This window comes from Dipteris shenzhenensis, chromosome 3 (genome assembly GCF_047967505.1).
Source record: "Dipteris shenzhenensis isolate YYH24624 ecotype China chromosome 3, Dip_SZ_1.0, whole genome shotgun sequence".
In the NCBI taxonomy this organism is placed as follows: domain Eukaryota; kingdom Viridiplantae; phylum Streptophyta; class Polypodiopsida; order Gleicheniales; family Dipteridaceae; genus Dipteris; species Dipteris shenzhenensis.
The window spans coordinates 39068167-39094839 of record NC_141598.1 but is presented as its reverse complement, the minus strand read 5'-3'; the positions used below and the strand labels follow the sequence as shown (position 1 = coordinate 39094839).

Here is a 26673-nt window from a genome sequence, read left to right as displayed (position 1 = left end):
TCACGTTTGATGGAACACTTGTTGAGATAGTTTCCTCATACACGCATCTTCAATATGAGAGGCTGAAAATGCCATCTCAACCTTGAGGAAGACTCAAAGAAGAAGGGAGATCCTCTCCAAATTCTGAAAAAAGTAACTCTCCTAGCAGTGGCTGCTCTGGAGGATCCTTGCATGCTCGCCCAAATGGGTCTAAAGGTCAACCTAGGTAAAATCAAGGTTATGATCTTCAATACATCTTAAGCCGTCATGCGCCAAGAGCAGTTCACGTTTGATGGAACACTTGTTGAGATAGTTTCATCATACACGTACCTTGGGGTTATCTCCTCCAAACCCATCTTCACTATGAGACCCATGATCTAAAGGTCAACCTAGGTAAAACTAAGGTTATGATCTTCAATACATCTCGAGCTGTAATGCGCCAGGAGTAGTTCACGTTTGATGGGCCACTTGTTGAGATAGTTTCATCATACACGTACCTTGGGGTTCTCTTCTCCGGACCCATCTTCACTATGAGACCCGCGATGCAAGCACGCCTGGGCAAAGGATACGCTTCATTGGCTAGACTAGAGAGGCAGTACCTTCGCTCGCACTTTTAGGATCCATGGACCAAGGGGCTGCTCTTTGAATCCTTCGTCCGCCCAGCAGAAATGTATGGCAGCCCTTGTTGAGGGCCAGACTTATCGGATACAGAGTGGGCGCCGGTGGAATGGCTACAAGTTCTCATGGTATCATGGATGATTCACAGTAAGCCATCTGTTCCTCACTAAATCATTCAGGCTGAGCTTGGGTCATCTCCATTAAAGCTAGATGCTGCATTTTAGGTTATCACATATCTGTACCGAGTCAGGGACTATGGGGATTACTCTTTGAACGTAGCAGGCTGCCACGGCTAGCATTGTCTTCCTCTATGACATGCTTGGTAGGGGGTGACCAATGATGCTGGTATGCACGCACAGAGACATGGTTTGAGGGATTGGGGCTCCACATGGACAGACTCTACCATCCATTGCAATTGTGAATACTATTTGCAGACTTGAACAATGTCCATTGTGTACTGTCTTTGTTGTCTGCTATGTTGAGTGTTGTGGTGCTATATGGTGAGACATAGTGAGAGAAAGTTTTTATCTTTGTGTTCACCAATATATAAGTGTGTGGTATTGAGTAGAGGTAGTTTCCTTAGGGAGGAATCTTAATAATCTCAAAAACATGTGTGGCTACAGCCACATATATTGAAATGGAAGGACCTCAATTCTCCTCCCAATTAGTGCCTCCGAGACAAGACCTCAACATGATCGGGACCCAAAGACAGTGACTCAACAGCTCACACAGAGGATGGCGGGCGCATAGATTACACTTGGGGATATTTCCTCCATGTTTCGCGTCGCAGAGCACGGCTAATAGGGGTTACTGTAGCCCTTGTTAGGCATAGAGCTATAACTAGGAGACGTCACAAGACCACACCCTCGAGTGGTTGATAGCACTCTATCGTTGACTTCATGCTTCCAGTGCCTCGTCCACCCTTGATGTCTTGATGATGATGATGATGATGATGATGATGTGACTAATATGTAGTCGACCACCGACATGACTATGTTGTACTCAGTACTTAGCTCGATGTATGGAGCTGGAGGAGGTCCAACTTCATGATACGGTTGATCTCATCTCTTGGGATCATCTCGGGTGGTGTATCCATGCTCTATTGAAAGGGGGGAAGTTTGTCCATCTGAATGCCTTGACTATGAAACTATGTGGATAGCCGTGTGTACCATGTTGTATCAACACCGCTATCTTCGAGCCGCCTGGAATACTCCAATGCTAGGCTCGGTAGTTTCCACTGGGGTAAGGACCAGACTCTGTGGAGGAAAGATCATTGTCTGAAAGATGGCATCAAACTACAGAGAGAAAGAAAGAAAGAAAGAAAGTGTATTATTGTCCACTAAAGGCCAAAATGGGCCCATGGGAGAAGAAAGAAAGAAAGAAAGTTTATTAAAGTCTTTGGAAGATCGATGGGTCTATGAGACTATGAAAATCCTAATACAAGCGAGCTTTGAGGGTGGAGCTACTAAACAAGCATCCACACAAATGCAGAATGCAAAAAACCGTTCTACGATGACTACTTCTTGCCGCTCTTTGAGCATGGTCTCGTCATTAGACCTCAGTACCTCGAGGATAGGAGAGTCTCACATGCATTGAGGATCGCCATTGGTCAGTTGCGAGTCTCGTCACATCAGCTGAGGATTCAGGCAAGGAGAGCTACAGGCATACCCAAAGGGCAGAGGACCTGAACACTATGCCAGATGGAGGCGATCTAGATAGAGGAGCACTTTCTATGTGTTTGCCTAGTCTACTATGAGATCCGAGGGTGATATCATTGCCTCTTTCAGGAGGGGCATGGCTTAATTGCCTAGGCCTACAAACAACCTTAGACCAAAACCCTAGAGGTCCCCACTAACTGCAAATGTTGCCAAGCCCTTTGCTTTCCCGCTTCACCATAACCAAGCGTCTGGCTTCTGCAATTATGGCTAATGTAACACTTCCTCTATCATGCGGCTAGTTTTCCAGCCACCTCACAAAGTCGCAAGAAGGCCAGTATATGCCATTCACTGAAATGGATCAAAGCTCGCACCTCTTCGTGCATTTTGTGCAAAATTGTCTCCAGGTCTTCCTCTTTTGGTTGCTCAATTCCGCCAATGCTTTGCCACTGTACCTCTTCAAGCCCGCTGCCACTTAGCTCCTGTACAGTATTTCTGCAAGCTCTAGAGAGCTGATGTGCATCGCCAAGGCTGTTTTGAGAATTCTTTATGCTTCAAGGGGATTGCACTACCTGAGATGACAGAAGTCTTCACAGGCTCTGACTTTCTTTATCATGCTTTCTTTCTACTGCCAAGCAAAATGTCCAATAAAGTACTATGGTAGCTATGCTCTTTATTATGCGAAGCTAATAAGTTGGTCATCACAAAAAAGATCAGCTACAATATTCTTGCCTAGCGAATCTTCAAGCTTGTGATCTCAATACTAGAATTTCAAGCCAAAGGAATAGTAACAAGGCTAGCCCATTAGCTTTGATACCAATGTCATATATATAAATATGAGGGCTCAAAAAGCTCGTTTCTCACTGAATCGCAAGCGTATGGAAAGCTCCCTATACTCTCTGCATGAACTCTCCTTTCGAGTTCCTTCTTAGTTGGAGCTTCCTCTAGAACCCTTCCTCCAAGCATAGTGCTCACATATGGATTACTCCAATGGTGCCATGTGTCCTACAAAGGAGCTTATCTCATTAGCCGTCGCATGGGCCTAATGCCTAGACATAGGGATACTCCTATGTCTTAGCCCGCATTCAGCAACCACAGTTAACACTCTGGTTTTCTGCTTATATCATGGCCTCGGTATTACAACTAACATAACACGGTCGATGTTGTGTATTCAGAAAGTCAACTTCATGCTCAAGGATAGTCTTCCAACGGATAGCCTGGGGGCGGCTAATTGAAAGCCACAGACACTTACAAGACCAAATTTCTCACATGAGGTTGGATGGCACATGCAAAGAGTTTGGGAGATGGGAAGCACTCAGCCTTCCTTCAGAGCTTATTGTAGATGGAGATAAGATAGAGATGTTTCTATTGAGTTAGCTATTGGAAGCATAGGAATGTGCCATCCATCGCAGGAGATGTACTCACACTCAGCAGATTCAATAAAATTCCTTTATTCGTATTTTCTTGTTTGCACTTGTGTATGGGTGGTTCTTGCAACGTGGCCATGGCTACAAGGCAGCCTATTGAGTCTACTTGGGCAGACAATAAAGCCTTGAGGGCTTCCTCGCCTCCCCCCCCCACCCCCCCCTCCCTGAAAAGAACTGCCTTAAGGGATTAACATTATTCGTGCACTGCTTCTAGGCAGCCGTGGGTTACACAAAAACCCATGGAAGTTGGATTCTGCCACATGGAAGAGCTACCTGCTTGACATCTGCCATGAGATGTTGAGCATTGCCAGGGAGGCTCAACCAAGTAGGAGGAGGGTATCTTCTGGAGCTCATGAGTGGAATCTGAGTCTGGATGGAGATTGGAGCCCTCTTAGTTATCTTACGTTTGATTGGTATTAGAGCATAGCTGTGTAAGCTAGGAAGCTTCAACTTAGTATGGTTGTAAGTGCACGACAAAGATTCATCTCATCTTATGACAACCAGCCTGGGTACTTTCCAGTCCTAACGTCAAAAGCAAAGGAACTAACAAATTTGCAGGTTGATATGGCTCTCAAACCATGGATATGGAAGCTGGCTGATAACAAATATCTTATAAGAGGCATTGACACCCGACACACTGCAATTAGTATTTTAAAGCTGGGCAACCCTTATAGCCACATGCATGAGCAATAAATTCCTCGATCTAGCCAATCTCAGAACTGTATGGAGTCTACACGCAAAAGCGTTGAAGTATTGCAGCTGTTTGTCTGCTTTCAAAGCTCTCGAATGTTGCCAACAAGAGCTGTAGTATCTTTCCTGCTTGGAGGTCTTAAATGTACAAGAGACACAAAATTACCACCGCGTAGCAGATTATTTTGAAATAGAATAAGATGGCTCTAGTGAGAGTGAGGAAAGAGCAAGAAAAGGCAAGGCCATTATTCAAGAGGAAAAACATGAGGAAACACACAAAGAACTATGGATTTGGAGGACGTGGATTATGGTGATTACGGAACTCCATACTCGGAATTCATAAAGCTAGAAACCCGAATGCAAAAATATAGAAACATGGTTAGAGTCTATTAACCGCTCATTAAAACTCTAACTGAAGTCGTTCCTAAGTTATCCTATTCTAAATTGGTAACACTTGTAGTAAAATCACCAGATCCTCCAAGTCCAATTGAGGTGACTACCTCTCGCCTTAAAGAAACCTTGAATATTGTTAAAGACTTAAAGCCACAAATATTCAATGGGGCAAAAAAAGAAAGAAATAAGAACACCATAAAACACGAGTGGCAAGACTTTGATCGGCTCACGAATACCCCTCTTGAAAATCAAGTCGTGGAAGCGAGTCTTTCCCTTGGAAACAAAGCATATAAATGGTGGATGAGCCTTAGGGGAAAGGATATGACTCCAAAGTATTAAGCTGAGTTTGTGTAGGCTTTCCTAAAAGAATCCTTACCTGGAAATGGGTTGGAAAGGGCTTGGGAAGATTGGAATAATTGTAGTAGTATGAGCAAAAACACTTTAGTCCAGTACAAATCAAAATGATAGGGAGCAGCCTTTAGTCAAAGGGAATATATGAGTTACAAAAGATAAGAGGTTTCATGAAAGGTTCAAAAGACACCTATGGCAAAAGCCACACAGTTCATTGATACCCTATGATATAACTTTGAAACTTCCATAAGTTACCTTAAGATCCTTCGTTATTATATGATTTAAGGAACAACTATGGCAAAAATGGTAGTACACTTTACATACTTCAGACAACTTCAACTTTTTGTTCTGTTCCAATCCTGCCATCGTATACACTGAAAGTTTGGAGCTGTGATTGCTTTACAAACACTATCGTCACTATACAAAGAATATCTCGTCACTATACACTTAAAATTTGGAGCTGTGATTGCTTTAAAAACACTATCGTCATATACAAAGAATATATAATGGGTAACTCTTATTGGGCTTTATTTGCTGCAAAACAGCATTCGATTCAACACCTGGCTTAGTACCAAAGTAGCTACTTGTACTAAAACTTACCTCAGCTCCTTCTGATATCTGCGAAAAACATTGTCTTGAAGAACATGCACTGTCAACCTGAAATGAGACATTTCATTTTTCATGTCGAACCCCTTTGCATGGCAAGGATAACGGACTTGCATCTTTCTTTCTCGTAATAGTTGAATCATCTCCTGGAATAGTATCATCAAATAGAACAAGATAATCCCATCAGATAGGAAAAGACCACTTCGCCAGAGTCCAATATGACACCACTAGAACCTCATAAATCTGACTTTTTAGTTTCCAAAATAAGCTTGTATGTTTCGGTCTGTAAAAATACCAATCGTGACTTAAAACCCAGATTTTAATTGAATAAATAGAATAAAATTATTAAACAAACAAGAAAGCATCAATACGACATAGAATGGAATGCCACGCGCCTTCATTTGTACTCATTAGCAATGGACTAAGCCCTCAAACACAGATCCAGTGTTATCTTTTTTTTTTCTCAGAGAAAAGAAATGTTTATTAGGAAATTTGAATAAAAAGCCAATATAGATCTACAGATCATGATTGTTCTTGTCACAATAAGTACAAGGATTTGATCTTGTAGCAATCTCTTTCAAGATGATTGGTCTTTCCATAATGCTTGCATGCCTTGTACTTGCTCTTTGATGTAAACTTTACTGCAAGTGCTTGTGTGTGCACTTGACCCATTCTTAAAGTGTTCTTTCTCTCTTCCTCTTATAGAGCATTGATGATGCCCTCTAGTGTGGGTTGGGGAAGATTCTTCAAAGTAGTCACAACATAATCATAGTCTTGAGGCATACTCTTCAAGAGCACAGCCATAGCATCATCTTCAGTAACTGGAGAGTTGATTGAGGCTAATTGTGTCATAAGACTCCTCAAAGTATTAACATGAGCTGCAACATTGTCCCCATCCATCTTAAGTTCAAAGAACTTAATTTCAAATTCAACTTAGAAGTATAAGAGCTGGTACCAAATAACACATCTAACTTCTGCCAAGCCTCAGCAAGGGATTCCAAATCTGAAATATGATGCACATAATCATCTCCCAAACCTAATGCAATAATTGCATAAGCTTTCTCTAGCCTTTTAGCATCTGCAGGTATAGTTGAAGAAGAGTCACTTGCCTTCCCTTTACCTTTGGTTAAGGTGGATTCACCTTCTTGAGATGATTGATTCCCTGGCTTGACCAAGTCTCACAAATTTTCTTTCATAAGCACAAATTTGATTTTCATTTGCCAAGTGTGAAAACCTTGGCCATTGAACTTGTCTATCTTAAAGGTGGCCATGAGAGGGTCTTACCTTTATGTTTAGGCCGTGTCTGCTCTCTTACAAATGGCTTATGAGTCTCAACCATACAAGTGCATATTGGAAGCCATAAAATCAAAAAATCCTAAATTCTTTGCATCAAAATAATAATATGGTTTATGTGACTTTTCCTTCATAAGTTTTGTTATCTTCCTATTGACATATCTAGGTGTTTGTTTCTTCTTCTTTGCTTTCACATATGATGCATTGGAAGACGAACAACAGCTAGGCATTATTAACTAAAAATTTTATGTCACTAAGTCATCTCCATACTTGCATCAAGGATCAAACAACCAAAATGCCCAAAATTATCGTGGAAAAACAGAGTAGCCTGGAGGGCTTGATTCAAGCTCTATGAAGCATAACTAAGAGGGCTTTTAATGCGCATTTGAAGATCTTATACCAGAAATTGTCCACCTAGGAGGATTGCCCAAAAAATGCGCAGAGTTGCTCATGAGAATATCGCCTTCTCCGACTGGTCTTTTGCTTGTTTCTCCACACTCTAGCAAGCATTTGACCTCAGATTTGATCAACAGCAAGCTCGTGGCATTGCCTAACTTGTGCTTGAAGGGCAGGTCGAATTTTGTTCTGTAGAGGCGCAATTTCGTCAAAAGTCGCAGAGAACAGAAAGTGTTGACACAGGCGAAATGTTGGGAAACACTTTGAGCCAGAGGTGCGTCCCAGGGGGAGGAAACTTCAGTTCAGAGGGCTCTGGAAATGGTGCAGCAGATGGAGAGAACAAAGCTAAGCAAAATCTGATGGAAAAGAGGGCAAAAATGAAGAAGAAGGTGGAGGGTCGAGAAGAAGATGATGAGGTGGCATATTGAAGCTAGAATGGGCTAGGGGGCTCAAGGAGGCTTTGATACCACATGTTGGGGAGTGGGAGAGAAGATGGACATCATGGAGAAGAGTGTGGGAACCAAATGACAAAATGTTCCATTGAGTTGAGAGGAAGTCCTCTCTTTTATAGAATGGGAGAAAGAAAGAAAGAAAGAAAGAAAGTTTATTAATGTCCATTGGAGGCCTAAAAAGGTCTATGGGACAAAAGAGACCTGCTTATACATCAGTACAGAGAGAACCATAGGCAACCTCCCTGGGAGTATCATCAGATTCCTCCAAAAAACAAAACACCTAGAACATAAAACATAAAAGGAACTAAGTACTAGGCTATGGGGTGGCCATTACATCAGTTTAAGACTGAGGGTCTTTAGATTTTGTCTTAAATTTTCTAATCACTGCAAGACCGTCACGATATACTGCCCATTTTCCTGTTTCCCTGGCTGCCCGAACCTTAGCAAGCTCGGTAGCTTTGTTCTTCAGTTGGGTTCTTGTAAGCTCCTCAGCAATCCATATCTTTGTTCCCTTCAGCTTATAGGATTGTCGTAGAATCCTCTTCCTGAGTGTCTTCGAGTTGAAGGTGATGACAACGTGTCCATTCTTGGGCGATAAATAAACTAGGGAAGAATCCTCTTCATCATCATTCTTGTCATCAGTTGGGCTTGTTGACCAATCAATGGCCGGGACTGCAGCCTTGATTCTGTTGATTGCCTCCTCGAAAGTGTCATCCTCGTGCTGCCAATCGGGTATTCCCCCTATTCGAATCTTCATAGCATTCTCTTTCCGAAGGTGATGTTCTTGGATCTCTGTTTGGATGTCAACCTTGGGTTCAGCTGTCACTTTCACCTGGATGAGCTCTCTAACCGTGGAAATCAGCTGTGATGTTGGGGGCTCAGCTTTACATGTTTGTACGGCTGCTGCAATAATCTCCTACATCAATGGCACCTCTCCTACATCAAAGGAGGTGACTCCTAAATCATAGGAACTCCACAATCATAGGTACCACCCCATGTGGGGGGCCTTGTATTACATCATCACTTATGTCATGACTAAGCGTGCCTCTTCTACATACACGCAGTTTTTTTTTTTTTAGTGAAAGCTTTGATTGATTATATTACAAGAATAGTCACCTCAGAAAAGAGGCACCGAGAGAGGGGGATTCCCTTCTTTTGTTTCACGGTTGGTAATGCCAAGAGATTGCAGTTGAGCATTAGGGGTTGGATTCCCTCCAAAGCCCCCCACTGGGACAGCTTCTTCATCACCGCAGATTTACGTACGAATTTCTGGAGGAGGCTTTGGAAATCCCTCAGAAATAGAAAGATCACTCCATTCATTTAGCTTTCTATTCATGGAGGGATTGCAGTGAACCAGTGGAGATCACGGTTTGGGGCTGATCCCACTCACCCTCACTATCATTCTATAGAGGAGTCAGTGCGACATTGCCTTTGGGACTGCAGTCAGGCAAGGATTGTTTGGAAAGGGGTTGCTCGGATACTCAGCATTTTTCATACTTCCCCTTTCTTCATGACTTAGGGCTTGGTCGCATGGTTATCCCTTACTGGGCCCCAAGTGTTTTATGAGGGTGAGCCTTCTTCTTGGGACTCTCGGTCCGCCGGCAGGTGATAGAGCCCTGCTCTCTTCAAGATGTACCACTTACTTCTTTCAGAGCTTCCCATGCTTCAATGGACACCTCTTTGGAGATTTTGGCTAGCATTTCCTCTTGGCACATTTGGAGAGCCAGATGTACAGAGGCATTGGATGGCACACAGATACACCCATCACAGGTGTTCACGGGTATTTGGACTGACACGGTTCACACGTTGATAGCCACTTGGGTTAGCATGCAGGGCCCTTCACGGGAGCCTCTTCTAGGAGGACTGTTTTTCTTCGAGTTTGGAGGGGTTCTGCCTTTTTCTTGGAGGGTTCTACTGAATTGAGATGGCACTATCAGCCACAATCCTTTCTTTTTGGCTTTTGAGCTTTTCATGCATTGCATGGTGTATCCCGTATGGAGCTTGCTGTAACAGATTTCTTTAATACTTAATAGAAGTCTCTTTTTGCAAAAGAAAAAAAGAAAAGAGGCGCTAGAAAATACATCAATTAAAGATCTCAGTATAAGCCAAATATACATCCTGATCTACCTAGTGAGTGTGCAAGCAATCAAAGAAAGATTGCTGCAGAGAATGCTTAAAGAAAGCAAACAAAGAAAAATTGGGATCACTAAAGACTTTACAATTGTGGTTTGTCCATAAAGTCCAAAGTGCCCAATAGTGAGCCCAAACAAGAAAAGATGAAACTCTGGTCACTGTGGATGAAAACCAAAGAGCCGGAAGAATTTCCCGAAGAGAACAGTCGGGAATCTTGCTCGTAGCCTCTATCATTGAGAATCCAGAAACTGCCGAGAAGACGGGCAATGCCCTTTTTTTTTATTTTTGCAAAAAGAGACTTCTATTAAGTATTAAAGAAAAACCGTTAGAGCAAGCTCCATACGGGATACATCATGCAATGCACGAAAAGCTCAAGAGCCAAAAAGAAAGGATTGAGGCTGATAGTGCCATCTCAATCCAGTAGAAACCTCTGAGAAAAAGGGAGAACCTCTCCAAACTCGAAGAAATATAGTCCTTCTAGAAGAGGCTGCCTGTGAAGGGTCCTGCATGCTAGCCCATATGGCTATCAAAGTGTGAACCGTGTCAGACCAAATACCCGTGAAAACCTATAATGGGTGTATCTGGGTGCCATCCAAGGCCTCAGTACATCTGGCTCTCCAAATATGCCAAGAGGAAATGCTAGCCCAAATCTCCCAAGAGGTGTCCACTGAAACATGAGAAGCTCTGAAGGGAGTAAGTAGTACACCCTGTAGAGAGCAGGGCTCTATCACCTGCCGGCGGACTGAGAGTGCCCAAGAAGAAGGCTCACCCTCATAAAACACCTGGGGCCTGGTAAGAGATAACCATGCGACCGAGCCCCAAGTCATGAAGAAAGGGGAAGTGTGAAAGATGCTGAGTATTCGAGCAACGCCTTTCCAAACAGTCCTCGCCTGATTGCAGTCCCAAAGGCAATGTCCCACTGACTCCTCTGCAGAATGGCATCGAGGACAAGTGGGATCAGCCCCAAATTGTGATCTCCACAGGTTCACTGCAATCCCTCCATGAATAGAAAGCCAAAAGAAAAGAGTGATCTTTCTATTTCTGAGGGATTTCCAGAGCCTCCTCCAGAAATTTCTATGCAAGTCTTCGGTGATGAAGAAGCTTTCCCAATGGGGGGCTCTGGAGGGAATCCAACCCCTAATGTTCAGCTGAAACCTCTTGGCATTACCAACCGTGAAACGAAAGAAGGGAATCCCCCTCTCTCGGTGCCCATGATCTATCCATTCCCACTCTCCTGGGTCCCACTGCAAGCACCTGATAGGTGCACCTCCATATAACCACAACGTCTAGGATCCCAAGGCCAAGAGTAGAGGGTCGGGGTCTAAGTACCACTGCAAGCCCGCTCCAAGGTCCACAAAACCAGCAATCCTGACAGGTTGAAAGGCAACCTCAAGAAGAATGCCATCCTTGGATGTAGAAAGTAAACCTCCATCCCCAACATCAAAGACCAGTGCGTCTTCCTCGAGACCTCGGAAAGCGATCACCTGTAAAGGAACTGATGTCCTCGAAAAAGCCCCCATCCAAGTGGTGGAAGTAATAGGCAGCTCAACTGTCCATTCCACCGGGATGGCTGCATCTATCTGCTGAATCCTGCGTGCTACCCCTCTAAGGTGACTCACGGACTGCAGTCTCTCATCCACAGGTAGCCTGATAAAAGATTTCCAAGTGCCTACTGTGTAGGCGGGGCCTCTCTCCCATTTAGACCACTGCATGTAATGGGAAGTGCCCAGTGGTCTGGCATGCTCGTCGAGAATACTATCATTCCAAATGATCGGCTGCCTATCAATCTCTTCAATGGTAGAAGGTGGAATCCTTCGAAGAGTGTTCCTGAAGCTCCCCCAAGCTTTCAGGATGGCAGTCATGAGAGGACAGGCAGGAGATCTGAGAGGGGCTGATGTGAAAATCCATCGAGGGCTGTCCACCCAATCATCTCCCAAGGTTGGTGTGCAAGCCTGAATGCATCCAAAAAAGAAATCCTTCCAAGGTTCCTGCCCAAGCATGAGTCCCCTCACCACCACCTTCCAAAGCAAAGCCCTACACTTCAAGTCTGGGTCAATGACATTAAGGCCCCCTTCACATGTAGGGAGAATAATAGTCTCCCAAGCCACCCTTGCTGCAACATCTGCTGTGCCATCAAGTCCACTCCATAAAAAATTCCTGATTGGTCTGATGAGTTGAGTGATGCAATCCCTAGACCGGCACCAGCAAGAACACACGAACCAGGAGGTGGCCAAGAGAACCTGGTTCACTACCTTATACTTTCTAGTACTGAGGCAAACTGCTGTGCTGGAGAGATGTCCAATCCTACCTGGCATCCCAAATACCTGATAGGAACACCCCTCTGAATCCAAGAAAAACCAATGTCAACTCCCCAGCCTGGAGTGTCCTCATCACTGATCCAAAAGCCAAAGGATTTATGCCAGTTGATGTGTGCCCCAGCAGCTGAGCAAAAGATATCCAAGGCTGTCCGCAAAGAATCAAGTGATTGCAAGGAGGCCTGAATAGAAATAGCAGTGTCATCAGCCAACTCACACTCAAAAAGCTCCTGCTCCTATCTCAAGGGCAGTCTCAGCCCAAAAAGCTCAGCCTAAGATCTAAGGAAGATACTCATAGCTTTTCCCACAAAAAGAAAGAGGAAGGGGGCTAAAGGGCATTCCTGACGAACTGATCTGGAAATCTGAAACCTGTCACCCCTTACCCCTCCAATTAAAACCTGGCTGTGGGCTGATCTGTAAAGGGAGGCCACCCCTCTGATCCAAGCATCTAAAAATCCAAATCGTAGAAGAGTACCCTCAAGAAAACCCCAATCTACTCTGTCATAGGCTTTCTCCAAGTCCAAGAGTAAAACTGCTAGCCTCTGTACACTCTGCATACCCCACTCTGTGGCTTCTCAAAAGGAAAAGATATTATAAAAAATGCTCCTGCCATGCACAAAGCCTGTCTGAGTATCATGGAAGAAAGGGCTGAAGTCGGATGCTGATCGCCTTGGCAAGGATTTTGTAAAGAGTGCCCAAAAGAGTGATGGGTCTCCAATGGGATACAAAATTCTTGTTGCCACCTTTCGGGATAAGGTGAATGATTCCCTCAGTTAGTGAGTCAGGCATCTCGCCTGAGTCCCAAATGCCCTGCAGGGCTGAAGTAATATGATCACCTATCATATCCCAAAAGGCTATAAAAAAAGAGGGAGTAAGACCATCGGAACCAAGGCACTTGCCCTTATGAAGGGCAGAAAGAGCAATCTTGAACTCTGTGTTGGTAAAGCGTGCATCAAGTAAGCATAACATCTCTGGGGTGACCAACACAGGTAAACTCTGCCAAACTTCATCTCTAGCCACCTCTCTGGCCTGTGAGTTCGGATCTGCGGAAAGAAGGGAGGTATAAAAATCTGTCGCTAAGTGATGATGGTCTCCGGATGGGACTGCAAAACGCCGTCAGAGTCAATAAGCTGCCTGACACTTTCTCTACTATGTCTGGGGCCAAGTGTAGAGAAAAAGTGTTTATTGACTCTCCCTCCCATCTGTATCCAAAAGGACTCCCGTGCATGGAAGGCATACTCTGCTCTTTGATCAAGCAAGGTCTGCAAGTGAGCCCTTGCCGCAGCAAGGCGCTCCTGTATCCAAGCATCTGAAGGTCGTTTCTGCTCTTCCCTATGAAGGGCTGCCAACTGCCGGCGGATACCGATCTCTCGCCTGAGTACCTCACCACGCCAAGCACTAGCAACTGAGTGATAGAAGTCGCTCATACTGTCAAGTGTTGTGGCCACATGTGAAGGACCGGCCACCCCCCCTACATATGGGAAACCCAGATCTCCAACACTGCCTCTGTGAGAGTCTCATCCGTGTATAAGGCGTCTGGGATCCTGATACTGTGAGACCATCCTCTCAAATGAGGCTCTGAAATGGACAAAATTAGCGGAAAATGGTCTGAAGTGGAAACACTGGGTGCAATGCAAATTGTCCCCCCTCTATCAAGAGCCCAGTCACCCACATAGAATCTGTAAATCCGAGCATGGATAGGCATCTGCACCCTATAGTTCGACCATGAAAACAAAAGTGACTGAGACTGAACAAGAAATGCATCATCTGACCAAACATCTCTGCCCATGAACCTGAACAAGAAGGCATCCCAGGCTGCTCTCTCAAGGGAGTGGATACCACCTTCTCTACCCCCTTTCTTATCCGAAGGTACCTCAACCATGTTGAAGTCACCTCCAATAATCCATGAATCCGCAATGTCAGCCCACGAGAGCAACTCTTTCCAAAACAAAACACGGTTCCCTCTGCTGTTCGGAGCATAAAGGTTGAGGAAACCAACCTTACATCCGTCAATCAGAAGTAAAACCCACTGAGCCGTGGAGGGGGTTATGGTACCGTGTCTAATGACCAGAGGGAGAACAGAGTCTGAAACTGAAATGCATGTACCTCCTCTGGTTCCCAAGGCAAGGAGCCAAAAAGTCCGACCTGAGAGCAGCTTACTTGACTTGGAGCAATCTCTGATATCCAGTTTGTGTTCCTGAAGAAAAAGAATGTCTAGGGAACCACCTGAAACACCTGGATGGAGCTGATTCCTGATCAGCTATCTGCGACGGCGATGAGGGATGCCGCCCAATCCCTGTATATTCCAACTGGCTATCCTCATCGGCGGGAGAAAGTGGGTCGGAATACCTTACCCGACCTGGTGGCGGAAACAGAAGCCTCTACCGGAGCAGACCTCCTGCCATACACACCAGGTCCGAGGGGAGGAAAGTCCACAGGTGAGAGAGAGAAGGGCCTCTCAACTGAAAAGCCGATAACTGGCTCTCCAAAAGTAGAGGGTACAAAGTCATCATCTGGGAGGCTAGAGAGGTCCTCCAAAGCGGAAAAACAGTTCCGCTGAGCTAGTCCTGGAGAGGGGGTAGGAAGGATTCCTACCGAAGCAGGAAGAGAATGTAGAACCCCTTTCCCTCTGTCCAAAGAGGGAGGCACCTGTACTGGATCCTGATCAAAAAGTGGTGCAGACGAGGTGCCAACAACCTGCGCTGCTGAGGAAGGTACAGCCTGATCCAAGGGTGGAGTCGAACAAGGCTCCTGAACAGTAGTCTCCTCCTGAGGCTCCAAGGGGGTAGCCTCCGAAGAGGTGGAGGAGTGAACTAGAGTAGAGAGCCTAGCCGCGACCGGAACCCACCGTGGGCCAGAGGTGGCGCGGGGTGCCGAAGGGACTCGAGTAGCCCTAGGAGAGGGGGGAGCCCGTGTCTGAGGCCGTGTCTGTGGAGCGGTATGTCTTGCTCCAGCTCTCTGTCGTAAACTAGTACGAGTTGGTTGCTTTGTGGGCCTCTTTTTCTTCTTTGGGCAATCTCTGGCGAAGTGCCCCGAGGATCTGCAAATCCTGAACTGGTCCTGCTGACCTGCAACCTCAAATCTCGGCGGAAGAAAGACCCATCGGGTCGCTGTAGCATGATGTGGTCATCTGAAATATTCGGGTCCTGGACAATGACCCTAACCCTAGGAACCCCGTCCATCCTGACTGCCTCAACAGCCGAAGAGGGCTCGCGAGGGAGAGGGGGGATCTCTGCCACCACACCAAACCTCTCGCCAATAACTGAAAGAAGTCGGTGATAAACTCAGGGAAGACCAGGGAACCTGATGAAAACAGAAACTCCCTGCTTGTCCTCTTCAACTGGGTCAAATCCCACTTGAAAAGGAAACAAGAAGATCCTCCTGTAGCCTAGAAGTAGAAACCCAGCCTGTAGCAAGTCTCTCGTGACGTCCGGGGAATCTAGGCACACTTGAAAGAAACCTTGTCCCAACAAACGAACATCCTTGAGGTGGGGGGCGAGGTCCTGAGGGAGCGCCGACAACATCCAATCCCTAGCTTGTAACCTGGAAGGGTGTGAGCCATGAATGCGTGCGAAGAGAGTCATGGAACACTCATGTTCGAAATCCTTTTGCAACTACTGTAGCTCGTCTTTTGGAAAAGTGACAGTTCTCGCGGCCGGTGTGAGCGGAGAGGATTGACTGAATGGGAACCCATTCGTCAATCAAGGTGTGTTGGCTGATTCAAACACAAAAAATAGAAACTCCGTCCGCTTTCCTGAACCCTAGGAGACCCCTATAGGAGAATAGGGGTAACCCAGAAGAAGGAGAGGGTGATGAAGAAGGGAGGAGGGAAGAGGAGGGGAAGATAGGGCAGAGGAGGAGTGGAGGAGAGGGGGAGAAGAGGAGCAGAGGAGAGGGGAAGGAGAGGAGAGGAGAGGCTGCTGCGGGGTGAAAGCAGCAGCAGGAGTGGGGGGGGGAGCAGCAGCGGGTGCGGGGGGGGGAGCAGCAGGCTGCAGCGCAGGGCAGCAGCGGGCGGGGAAGGGGGGGGAGGAGGCTGCAGCGCAAGGGGGGAAGGCTGCAGCACGGGGGAAGGGGCAGTGCGGGGGAGAGGGCAGGTAGCGAGGAGGGAAGGGAGGGGGCAAGCAGCAGGGAGCGGGGACAGCAGCGGGCGGGGAAGGGGGGGAGGAGGCTGCAGCGCAGGGGGGGGGGGGGGGGGGGGGGCTGCAGCGCGGGGGAAGGGGCAGTCCAGGGGAGAGGGCAGGTAGCGAGGAGGGAAGGGAGGGGGCAAGCAGAGGAGCAGGAGGAGGAGCAGGGAGCGGGGGAGCAGCAGCAGCAGGGAGCGGAGAGAGCAGTGAGGAGGGGAGCAGGAGGAGCGGGGAGCAGCAGCAGTTGATTTCTCGTAGCCGTTTTTGCCATGCCAAAATAAATGAGGCACAGTCTCCTGAGAAATCAGACACCGATGACATAAAGCAGAAGCAATGTACCTACGGGCCAGCAACTGTCCAGAAGGAATTAGTGATGAGGGGGCTGCCAGGCATGCTTGTTGTTGCCCCCTCATCACTAATTCCAAGCAGTGATACTAGCTGACATCTCTGGCATGCTGTCCTCTAGAGAGGGTTGGGGTCTCTACCAGGAGGTTAGGGCCAAGCCCTAAATGTGCTGACATATCAAACTGGTAGGCTAGAGAGGCCTCCTCAAAGGAGAAAGTGTGCCGCTCCTGTATCAAACATGCTACCGTGCCCCAAGTGAATACCCATTGCATCCGTGTTACATTTTGGCCTCATTCTTAAGAGAGCACTAGGAAATGCTCTATGCCATTGAACAGCTCCATAGCAGCGGGTTATCATCTCAAGGTCCCTATGGCGTAATAAGGGCAAGCCCCATCTGCCCTCATCAGCTTAAGCTCTATACAGTCCTATCTGTAAATCTCTATGGACTACCAACCAAAATAAATAAGAGATTTTCCTAGGGCAAAGGCTAGTCCATAGGCAAGATAAAACCTAGTAAGCATCTCTCTCTCTCCATCTTCATCGTAGTGTGCTATTTTCCCCCAGATACATCATCCTATGCGCATGAGGTCACTCTAGAGGGGCACAGCCCATATGAGACGATATATGATGACACCACCAAGCTCTCTAGGCAGGGAGATGTCCTTCTTGAAGACTTCAATGCACACACAGGAGATAGACACGTGGGTCTACTAGATTTTGCATCTAATTCTCTCATAGTACCGGAGCTGGATCTAGTAGAGCTTGAGATAGTGAGATGTTCAGTAAATGCACCACATGTGACAAGATATGGGCAACATCTACTTGAGTTGGGGCCTCTCCATGATCGGATTATATATAATGGCCTCCAAAGATGGCCATCATCTGACGGGCTCACTTGTTTTCCACATGGAGGGGCGACAAGCACTGTTGACTACCAATGGGTCCCCTAGCCTTTGTATCCCGGATACATGATTTTATTGTGCCCCCTCCCCCACTCGGCACTAACCACTCATACCTAGCCTTTAGCATCTCGGCCACTGTGCCAGCCACAAAGGGAGCCCCTCCCAGATCCGCCCATGCCAGATCCATTTTGACCATGCCCTTGATCCAATCGATGTGAGTCACTCGGCCTATAAGCTTCTAACTTTACTAGGAGATAATGTAGACCTCGCCCTTGTCTTAGTGATACAAGACACCACTGCTAAGTTTTTCCCTACGACTCGATTTGCAGCACATGTCCCAGCTGGAAAGATGCCTTGAAACTCTTGGTTCAATGACGAGTGCAAAGACATAAGATGTCACCTCACAAATGAACGATCAGTCTTCACAGGGCCAGTTTTCACAATGATCCATGCAGCTACGGCACAACTCACACGTGGGCAAGGAGCTTTGGCCCGACTAGAGAGGCAGCACTTTTAGGTGCAATTTCAAAATCCGTCGATTAAGGGCTGGCTTTTCGACACCCTAGTGAGACCGACTGCCATGAATGCAGCATCCTTTTGGGGAGTGATCTCTTGGCGATAGAGTGGAGGAAATTTGACAGGGTACACATGATTATGGGGTCTAGGATGATACAGAGTAAGCCCTCAGTCCCCCATTAGATAGTATAGGCAAAGTTCCCCAAGACACCTCTCTATGTTAATGCCATTTTTCAACAATGATATTACTCCATAGATTTTGGGCCTTAACCCACTAGAGAGTGCCAAGGTTGCCACTAGAGTCACGGCCAGCAGAGAGAGTGGTCAGTACAGTATGATATGCGCGCGTATCCACATGGTTTGCCAATCATGGTATTCAAATGGACCCGCTCCCCCCTTTTCAGTACAACATAGATGCCCCCCTTTAAGTTGATCCCATGAGATGAGATTAACCATATCATACCGCTGCAGTTCCATACATCTCAGACTTTTTTTGGGGGGGGGCAGGGAGGAGGGAGCACAGAGTTCCCCACTACGATCCAGTTCTATCATGACCACTTCTTGAGAGTATCGGAGGATGGACTCATCATCACGCCCCAGTACCTCTAGGACAAAGGAGTCTCACATGCACTGAGTATAGCCATTGGACAAGTGCGGGTCTTGTCCCATCAGCAAAGGATTGAGGCAAGGAAAGCTGCAGGCATATCCAAAGAGCAACAGATCTACAAGTTATGCACGCCTGGGGAGATCGAGACAGAGGAGCATTTCTTAGTGTCTGTCCAGCCTTTCCATGACCAAGTCTGCATTGGGCTCTATTTGATCGAGAAGCAGCGACACAGAGAGTCAGCTCAATGACATAGTGGGATGGAGGAAGAGGAGCTAGTTGACATGAGGGCAATGTAGATCAGCAAAGAGAGACGACGTGAAGCTGCCACGCAAGGAACGCAGAGACCACACACAACTCGAAGAGTGACCAGAGCACGCACGATCGAAGTTTTATCTATCTCAACTCTCCTAAGAGGAGACCGCGAGAGACGAGGCATCACTCTTGACATTAGCCCATTGGATACAGACGTCGAGGTGACCACGTCCTCCGCCACAGCGAGAGATAACTCGATCGACGCAGATCCCGCGATATCTTCGCAGCCAAACTTATGATTGGTCTCACTTTGGCCAGATCAGTTGTACTAGAGAGAGAGATCAGTGGCCACATAGAGGCTCTTGGGCAGTAGGCGCTATGGCAAGCATGATTTTCGACACAGCACTCCAACCTAGACCATATCTTCACCCCGAGGGCTATCATTGAAGAGGCGAGACCGCATGCCAAAAAGTCTACAATTGCTTTGTAGATTTTCGGAAGACCTTTGCTGCTGTCTCACGATCTCGCTTGATCAGGAAGTTACAAGATATATAGATTCTAGAGATTCTGATTTTTGGGGGATGATAAGCCTATATATGAGTCCGTTAGACGGAGAGTTCCTACCCCACGAGGCCTATTGGATTGGCTTGAGAGTAAGATCAGGGTGAAGCAGAGATGCCCTCTTTCATCAACTCTCTATAGCTCTAAATTGATGAGATCACATCATTTATAGACTGCCTAGGAGGCAAGGGATCACTATTGGCGGACCTAATGATACAGATATTGCTATATGCGGATAACATAGTCCTCATATAATCTTTAGCAGAGGGGTCCTCTAGAGGTGTTATGCACACTTTTTTTTTTGGGTGAGAAGAAATATTTTATTGCTGTAAAATAATTACATTCATAGTTACTTTAAAAGCGGAGTAACTACTACTCAACTGAAAATCTCAGTATAAGCTATATATACATCATGATCAATCAAATGAGTCTGAAAACAATCATAAAACGATTGCCGCAGAGGTCGTTTGAAAAAAACAAAAGATGGAAAAGTAGGATCACCCAAGACTCTATGATTTCTATCCATCCATAGAGTCCACAATGCCCAATAGCGCACCCAAACAAAAAATAAATCAAAACCCTGTCTGGCTGGATGAAAACCAAATAACCAGAAGAACCTACCAAAAGTAACAGTAGGAAATCTCGCTCGAAGCCCCTGTCGAATGAGAGCGAGGAAATCACAAGAGTGTGGACAGTGCCAAAAGATGTCAAGCACAGATTCAGCAGAATGTAGACATCTGTGGCAAACAGCTGGAGCAATATGTCTATGCGCGAGTAACTGCCCAGATGGAAAAATGCCAAGTAGGACTCGCCAAAGGAAAAGTTGCTGGCTAAGAGGGACTTTATAATGCCAAAGGAGACATAGCCGCTTTCTCCACCACTTTAATGGGCAATCCATATGCCAAACACAATTTGCTCTGTCAGAAATCCAAGGCGGAAGTAACAACACTTTATACAGAGAAGGCACTGTGATATGTGAGAGCCATAGCTCCGTACAATTTCTGTACAGGTGTATGGACCTGTACGGCCTGTCCCGCCCTGCTCAGGCTGCTGCTGCTGCCAGTTGATTCCCTGCTCTTGGGTCGCTTTTGTGAAGGGTTTTGCTCACGGATTGCATCTATACGCTGGTTCTCAGGGCTCTCTCTTCCCCTTTCTCTCCTATTTGGTTTCTGGGTCCTATGTACTCTTTCCATCGCCAGAATAGCTCTCCTCCTCCTCCACCTCTGGGCTGCCTCTCCACCTTAGGCTTCCGCCCTGCCTCTCCACCACCTCGCACTAGACGTGCCTCCCATTATGGGGGGGGAACCGGTGCTCCTGCTCCCGGTCGAACACTAGGATATGCACCCGCACCCCAAGAGAAATGGGGGACAAAACCCAGAAAGACGACAATAACAACAACAACAACAAAAACAAAAAAAGCAAACAACACAACTGAAATCGGAGGATGTGAACACAAGTTACAACCAAAGTGGACTCGGGGTAGACAGCAAGGCAAAGGTAGGACCCGCCTCATCTTCTTCAGCCTCTATCTCTACCTCAACCTCAACTCCCGCTACAGTGTCAGTTTCGTTTTCAGCTCCAGCCTCAGCTCCCTCTATCTCTATCTCTACTTTGACTTCAGTCCCCACTTCAAGCCCAGCTCTAGTTCCAGTCTCAGCTCCCTCTACATCTACGATCATTGACGTACTCATGCCCATGGCGCCGGTTGTTGTTCCCTTCCCCTCTTCTCCTGTTACAACTCTCGCACAGCTTATGACCCCTACTTTGGAGGTGTCATACACTGTGCCGTATTACGCTTCACTCTCCCCTCTCCCTCTCAGTCAGCCCACCCTCCCACACCCCGTTGGGACTACCTCATCCATTCCACTGTCATCTCCTTCACTCAGTCACCGTCCAGTTTCCGGACTCAATCCCACTCTTTCATGCCACATTCACCACAGTTTCAGCATGGACATGGTTGGGCTGATACACCAGAGGCCCATGATACCTTGCTCACAGAGATACATAGTTTCCGTGAGCGTGAGATGGAGCTGACTCGCTTCGCATGGGAGCAAGTCCGCTTCAACCAAGAGCAAAGTCCTATCATACAGAGTAGGCTAGGGCCATTCGGGAGCAGGCGGGTCTTATTCAGGGACTCAGACAGGGTATCATGCAGCTTCGACGGAGGTCACAGCCATACACACTGTCCCAGGGAGTACCCCGGTGGTCGAGGCACAGATTGCGAGCATGCAATCTGCTATTGAGGAGACTTCCAGATGGGTTGACGTGGCCAAACGGGAACCCGCAAGGGTAACCGTTTCGGCCACCCTCATGGAGCAGCAGCAGAGAGCCAATAAGGCTCTCAACATTAGAGTACGCAGGATCCCACGCATTGAGGCTACACCGATGGTAGATGCGACTACGTTCGTGGCCGCTACCCTGGGTGTGGCTGAGCACACGATAGAGAGGGCATGGCGGGTGGGGAGAGATCTCAACCGAGAGCAACCCCTGATCATACGATTCCATGACACTTAGGCACGACTTTCAACTCTACGACGCACGTCAGTCCTTCGAGATCAGCCAGCGATCTCTATGGATGAGGACCTCACACCTCTATAGGTTGAGGAGAGGCGCTCTTTGCTGCAGCAGCGGGATCAGGCCCGGAAGGAGGGAAAGTGGGTAGTGGTACGAGAGGGACGACTTCTTACAGGTCCCCGTAGGGCACCTGCCCCCTCCGCTACATAGGGAAGCGGGGTCTATGAGACTTAGATACCCGAGACCCTGTCCTCCACCATTTGGAACTATAATGTACCTTATGGTCAGAATCAGGGAGCTTCTCCGAATCCTATACAGGCCACGACATAGTCTTCTATACATAGACACATTAGAGTCCAGAGCGCCCTCTTCCAATAGTCAAGGGATATACATGGGAGTCTTCCTACAGAGACGAGACGAGGGGTATAGGAGGAGTTCGAGGTTCAGGTGGAGTTGCAGTCCTTTTCAGATCCACACTTCGGGGGATCATTTCAGTAGAGCACAGAGATACACATTCCAGATTTATTTGGATCCGGATACGACACATGGACAGCCGGGATCTGTTTGTCGCAGTTTGCTACTTCCCCCCGGAGACCTCTCACTTTGCCAGAGATATTCGAGGTGATGATGAGACATCCCCATTTGCTGCCCTTTATCAGTCCATCGTTGACTTTTCTAGCCACGGAGAAGTCCTTCTAGTCGGGGACTTCAACGCGAAGACAAGGGCTCGTCAGGTACCACTTCTTGACTTCACTCTACTGGCAGATGTTGACCTTCAGGAGGCAAGTACGCTACGGGTTTCGGCTGATAGGAGAGGTCCATTCTCATCTTATGGGCAGGCCCTATTAGACCTAGGCAGGATACATGATCTCATTATCTATAATGGTCTTGACAGATGGCCCGCTTCAGGTGGTTTCACATGCTTTCCACATGGGGGGGGCTCCAGTGTTGTTGATTACATCATGGGATCCCCTGTCTTCACATCTCCCCATGGGCTGATCATACATACCTTTTCTTTCGCATCTCCACATCCCTTCACACAGCATCTTCCACCCCACTCAGTGCTTACTCCACCTACCACGATATACGCTTTGATCGGGATCACTCACCTTCTTACTCTGGCCGTCTGTACATACTTCTTGCTTATATTGACTTCATACCCCTTTTAGAGGATCGTGTTGCCCTTGTCACCCGCTCACTACACAAGGCTCTCATTCACACTTTTCCCCACACCACCCGCTCCACCCACCCACCACCCCCTGGAACTGTACCCTGTAATAGTTGGTACGATGATGAGTGTAAGGCCTTACACCATCAACTCAGATTCAGAACCAAAAACAGTCTTCCAAGCGCACCAGATACGTAACGTGAATACCGTAGACTGGTATGAAAGAAACTAGACTTCGTTCGTCGAAACGAGGAGGAGCTACTGAACATTTTGTTTAGCAACAACTCTAAGGACTTCTGGTGGAGATTTCTAGGACGGTCCAATCCACCACTCACTGACACCTAGATCTGGTTTGATTATGCACGCACACTTTATGACATCCCAAATCAGCTAGTCCCTAACCTCTCACACATGCCTCGTCCCACATCCTGCACCTTCTTCACTAGAGAAGGGGTAAAGGATGCTGTAATGAAACTTCTTAATGACCGAGCGAAGGATCATGAGGGGCTATGCACTGAGTTAATTGCATATGGGATTAACCTCCTAGCCCCGATCTTGGCAAATCTTTTTAATGAAGCGGTTTATTTGGGATTTCCATACACTTGGACCATTAACACTATCTCACCCATCCACAAGGCAGGGGATCCCATGAGCCCGGAGAACTATAGGACCATTATGATTGGACATGTCATGTCCAAGATTTATGCATCAGTACTTGACTCTGAGGTTAGCAGACTTGCAGAGTGTCGAGGACTTAGAGCAACAAGATAGGCTGGATTCCGGCGTGATCATGGAACCATGGACCACATTCTCACGCTCGGATGTATCATCGAGGAGGCGAGGTGCAGAAGCAGAGGGTCGTTTATTGTTGCTTTGTGAATTTCCGCAAGGCATTTGACATGGTTCCGAGAGCCCATCTCATACGGTGCCTACAGGACTTGGGTTATGACCATTTGGGCTGTCATGGCACTTTACGAGAGAGTTTCTGGCAAAGTTTGGGTAGTGGACAGACGAGATCATGAGTACCATTAGGTCAAACAAGGGTGTCCTTTGTCGCCTACCTTTTTTGGCCTCTACATTAATGACCTTGAGATAGTGATGCAGACACAAGGGGGTGTAGGTTGCTCTCTTGCGGGCACGCTGATCCATATTTTGCTCTATGCAGATGACGTGGCTCTCTTGTCTTCAACAGCAGAGGGGCTTTAGAGACACCTCGACGCACTACAGTCCTTTTGTGGGTCCAATAATTTGAAGGTCAACCTGGGTAAAACCAAGGTCATGATCCTCAATAACTCTCGATCCATCATGCGTCAGGAGCAGTTCACATTTACGGGGTCATCTGTTGAGATAGTTTCATCATACACTTATCTTGGGGTTATCTTCTCCGGACCGAGCTTCACTATGAGACCCGCGATGCAGGCACGCTTGAGTAGAGGATATGCCTCACTGGCCAGGCTAGAGAGGCAGTGCTTCCGCTTACACTTTCAGGATCCACACACCAAGGGGTTGCTTTTTGACTCCTTAGCTCGCCCAGCGGGGATGTACGGCAGCCCTTGTTGGGGGCCAAACTTGTCGGATACAGAATGGGCCCGTGTGGAGCAGCTACAAGTTCTCATGTTATCACGAATGATTCGTGGTAAGTCATCCGTTCCTCACCATATCATTCAGGTTGAGTTTGGGTCACCCCCTTTACAGCTAGATGCTGCATTTCAGGTCATCACATATCTGTACCGAGTTAGGGAATATGAGGAGTATACCTCAAGGCGTAGCAGGCTACCATGGATAGCTCTATCCTCTTCTATGGCACTTGCAGCAGGAGGAGATCAGAGGTGCTGGTATGCACGTACAGAGAGATGGTTTGAGCGACTGGGGCTCCACATGGATACACTACCTCCCTTCCAGTATAGCATGGATTCTCCGTTCTCTCCCCTCTTATCACATGAGGTCAATCAGGTTATCCGTGAGGATCTACTACAGCTACCCACTTTTTGAACCTCGTTGGAACCGAGTGAACTCCCAGTGAAGCTTAGCTTCTACAGAGATCACTTCTTACATATCACAGCGGAGGGTTTCATTGACCCACCAGGATACACACAGATTCACCTAACCCACTCGTTGAGGATCTCTCTTGGGCAGTTCCGGGTCTCTTCACACAGAGTTCGCATCCAGAGCGGCAGAGTAGAGCGAGTACCCAGGGAGCGGTGCATATGCACACTGTGTGACATACAGGACATTGAGACAGAGGAGCATTTCATCTTCAGGTGTCTTGTGTACTATGAGATCCAAGGACGTTTCCACTGCCTCTTCAAGAATAGTTATGGGATTTTAGCCCGTTTCCTCTCCTACCCAGACCAGTGGTGTTTGGCAGGTTTCATTCATGAGGCACTTAGATACCGTGAGAGGATACTCCGAGCACGGAGATAGGAGCGGACTTCTTCCTCGGTTGATCCCTCTCAGAGCTCTATCACGGAGTTCTTTCAGCTAGATCACATGGACCCCAACGAGACGAGGCCTCGACATGACCGTGACCCGGAGCCCGTGACCCAACAGCTCAGACAGAGGGTTGACACACAGATCACACTTGGAGACATCCCCTCCTTGTTTAGAGTCGGAGCCCGACCGACGGGGGTCACAGTAGCCCTGGTTAGACGCAGAGCTATGACCAAGAGACGTGCCAGGACCGCACCTCTGAGTGGCCGACATCACTCTATTGCTGACTTCATGTCTCCACTGCCTCATCCATCTTGATATCTTGTTGTTGCTGGGGATGAGATGCTGAGATTGATATATAGTCGACCATCGACATGACTATGTTGTACTTAGGACTTAGTACTGCCATTCTGCATTTTTGCATTTTTTGCATTTTGCATTGGTATGGATGCTCATTTAGTAGCTCCACTACCACAGCTCGATGTATCAGGATTTTCACAGTCTCATAGACCCATCGGTCTTCTGAAGACTTTAATAAACTTTCTTTCTTTCTTTCTTTCTTCTTTCTCTGAAATATAGCTCATCTTGGAACTTTTACTGGTTTTTTTCTCTGCTTCTTCTACAGAACTTGTATTTTCTTCTCTCTAAATCCCTAAATCTCTCTTTCCTAAATACAACACTGCCTTTGGGATTACAGGCAAGAATCGTATGGAAGGGGATTGCAAGACTTTTCAGCACCTTTATTCACCTACCTTTCTATATAGGGGATTTGTGGCTTGGCTTACTCTTTCAGGGCCCCACGTCTTTTTTGAGAGACTTGACTCCTCTTCGGCTCTTCACATCCGACGACACCTTGTGGAGTCGTGCTCTCTAGAGGATGTTCCGGCCACTCTCTTCAGGGCTGCTCATTCCTCGGTCGACTCTCCATGGGAGGTCTTAGCTAGCA

At 47.2% G+C, this 26673-nt stretch overlaps 1 protein-coding gene across 1 annotated transcript in view; it reads right to left on the bottom strand.

Moving 5' to 3' along the window:
* The window catches only part of LOC147903782 (tRNA ligase 1-like), a 253182-nt gene that overhangs the window by 71226 nt on the left and 155283 nt on the right, over window positions 1–26673 (bottom strand). Inside the window, exon 12 of the mRNA XM_087401184.1 lies at window positions 5714–5865. Within this exon, the coding sequence (XP_087257310.1) occupies window positions 5714–5865 (152 nt within the window). The remainder of the gene's footprint in view (window positions 1–5713; window positions 5866–26673) is intronic.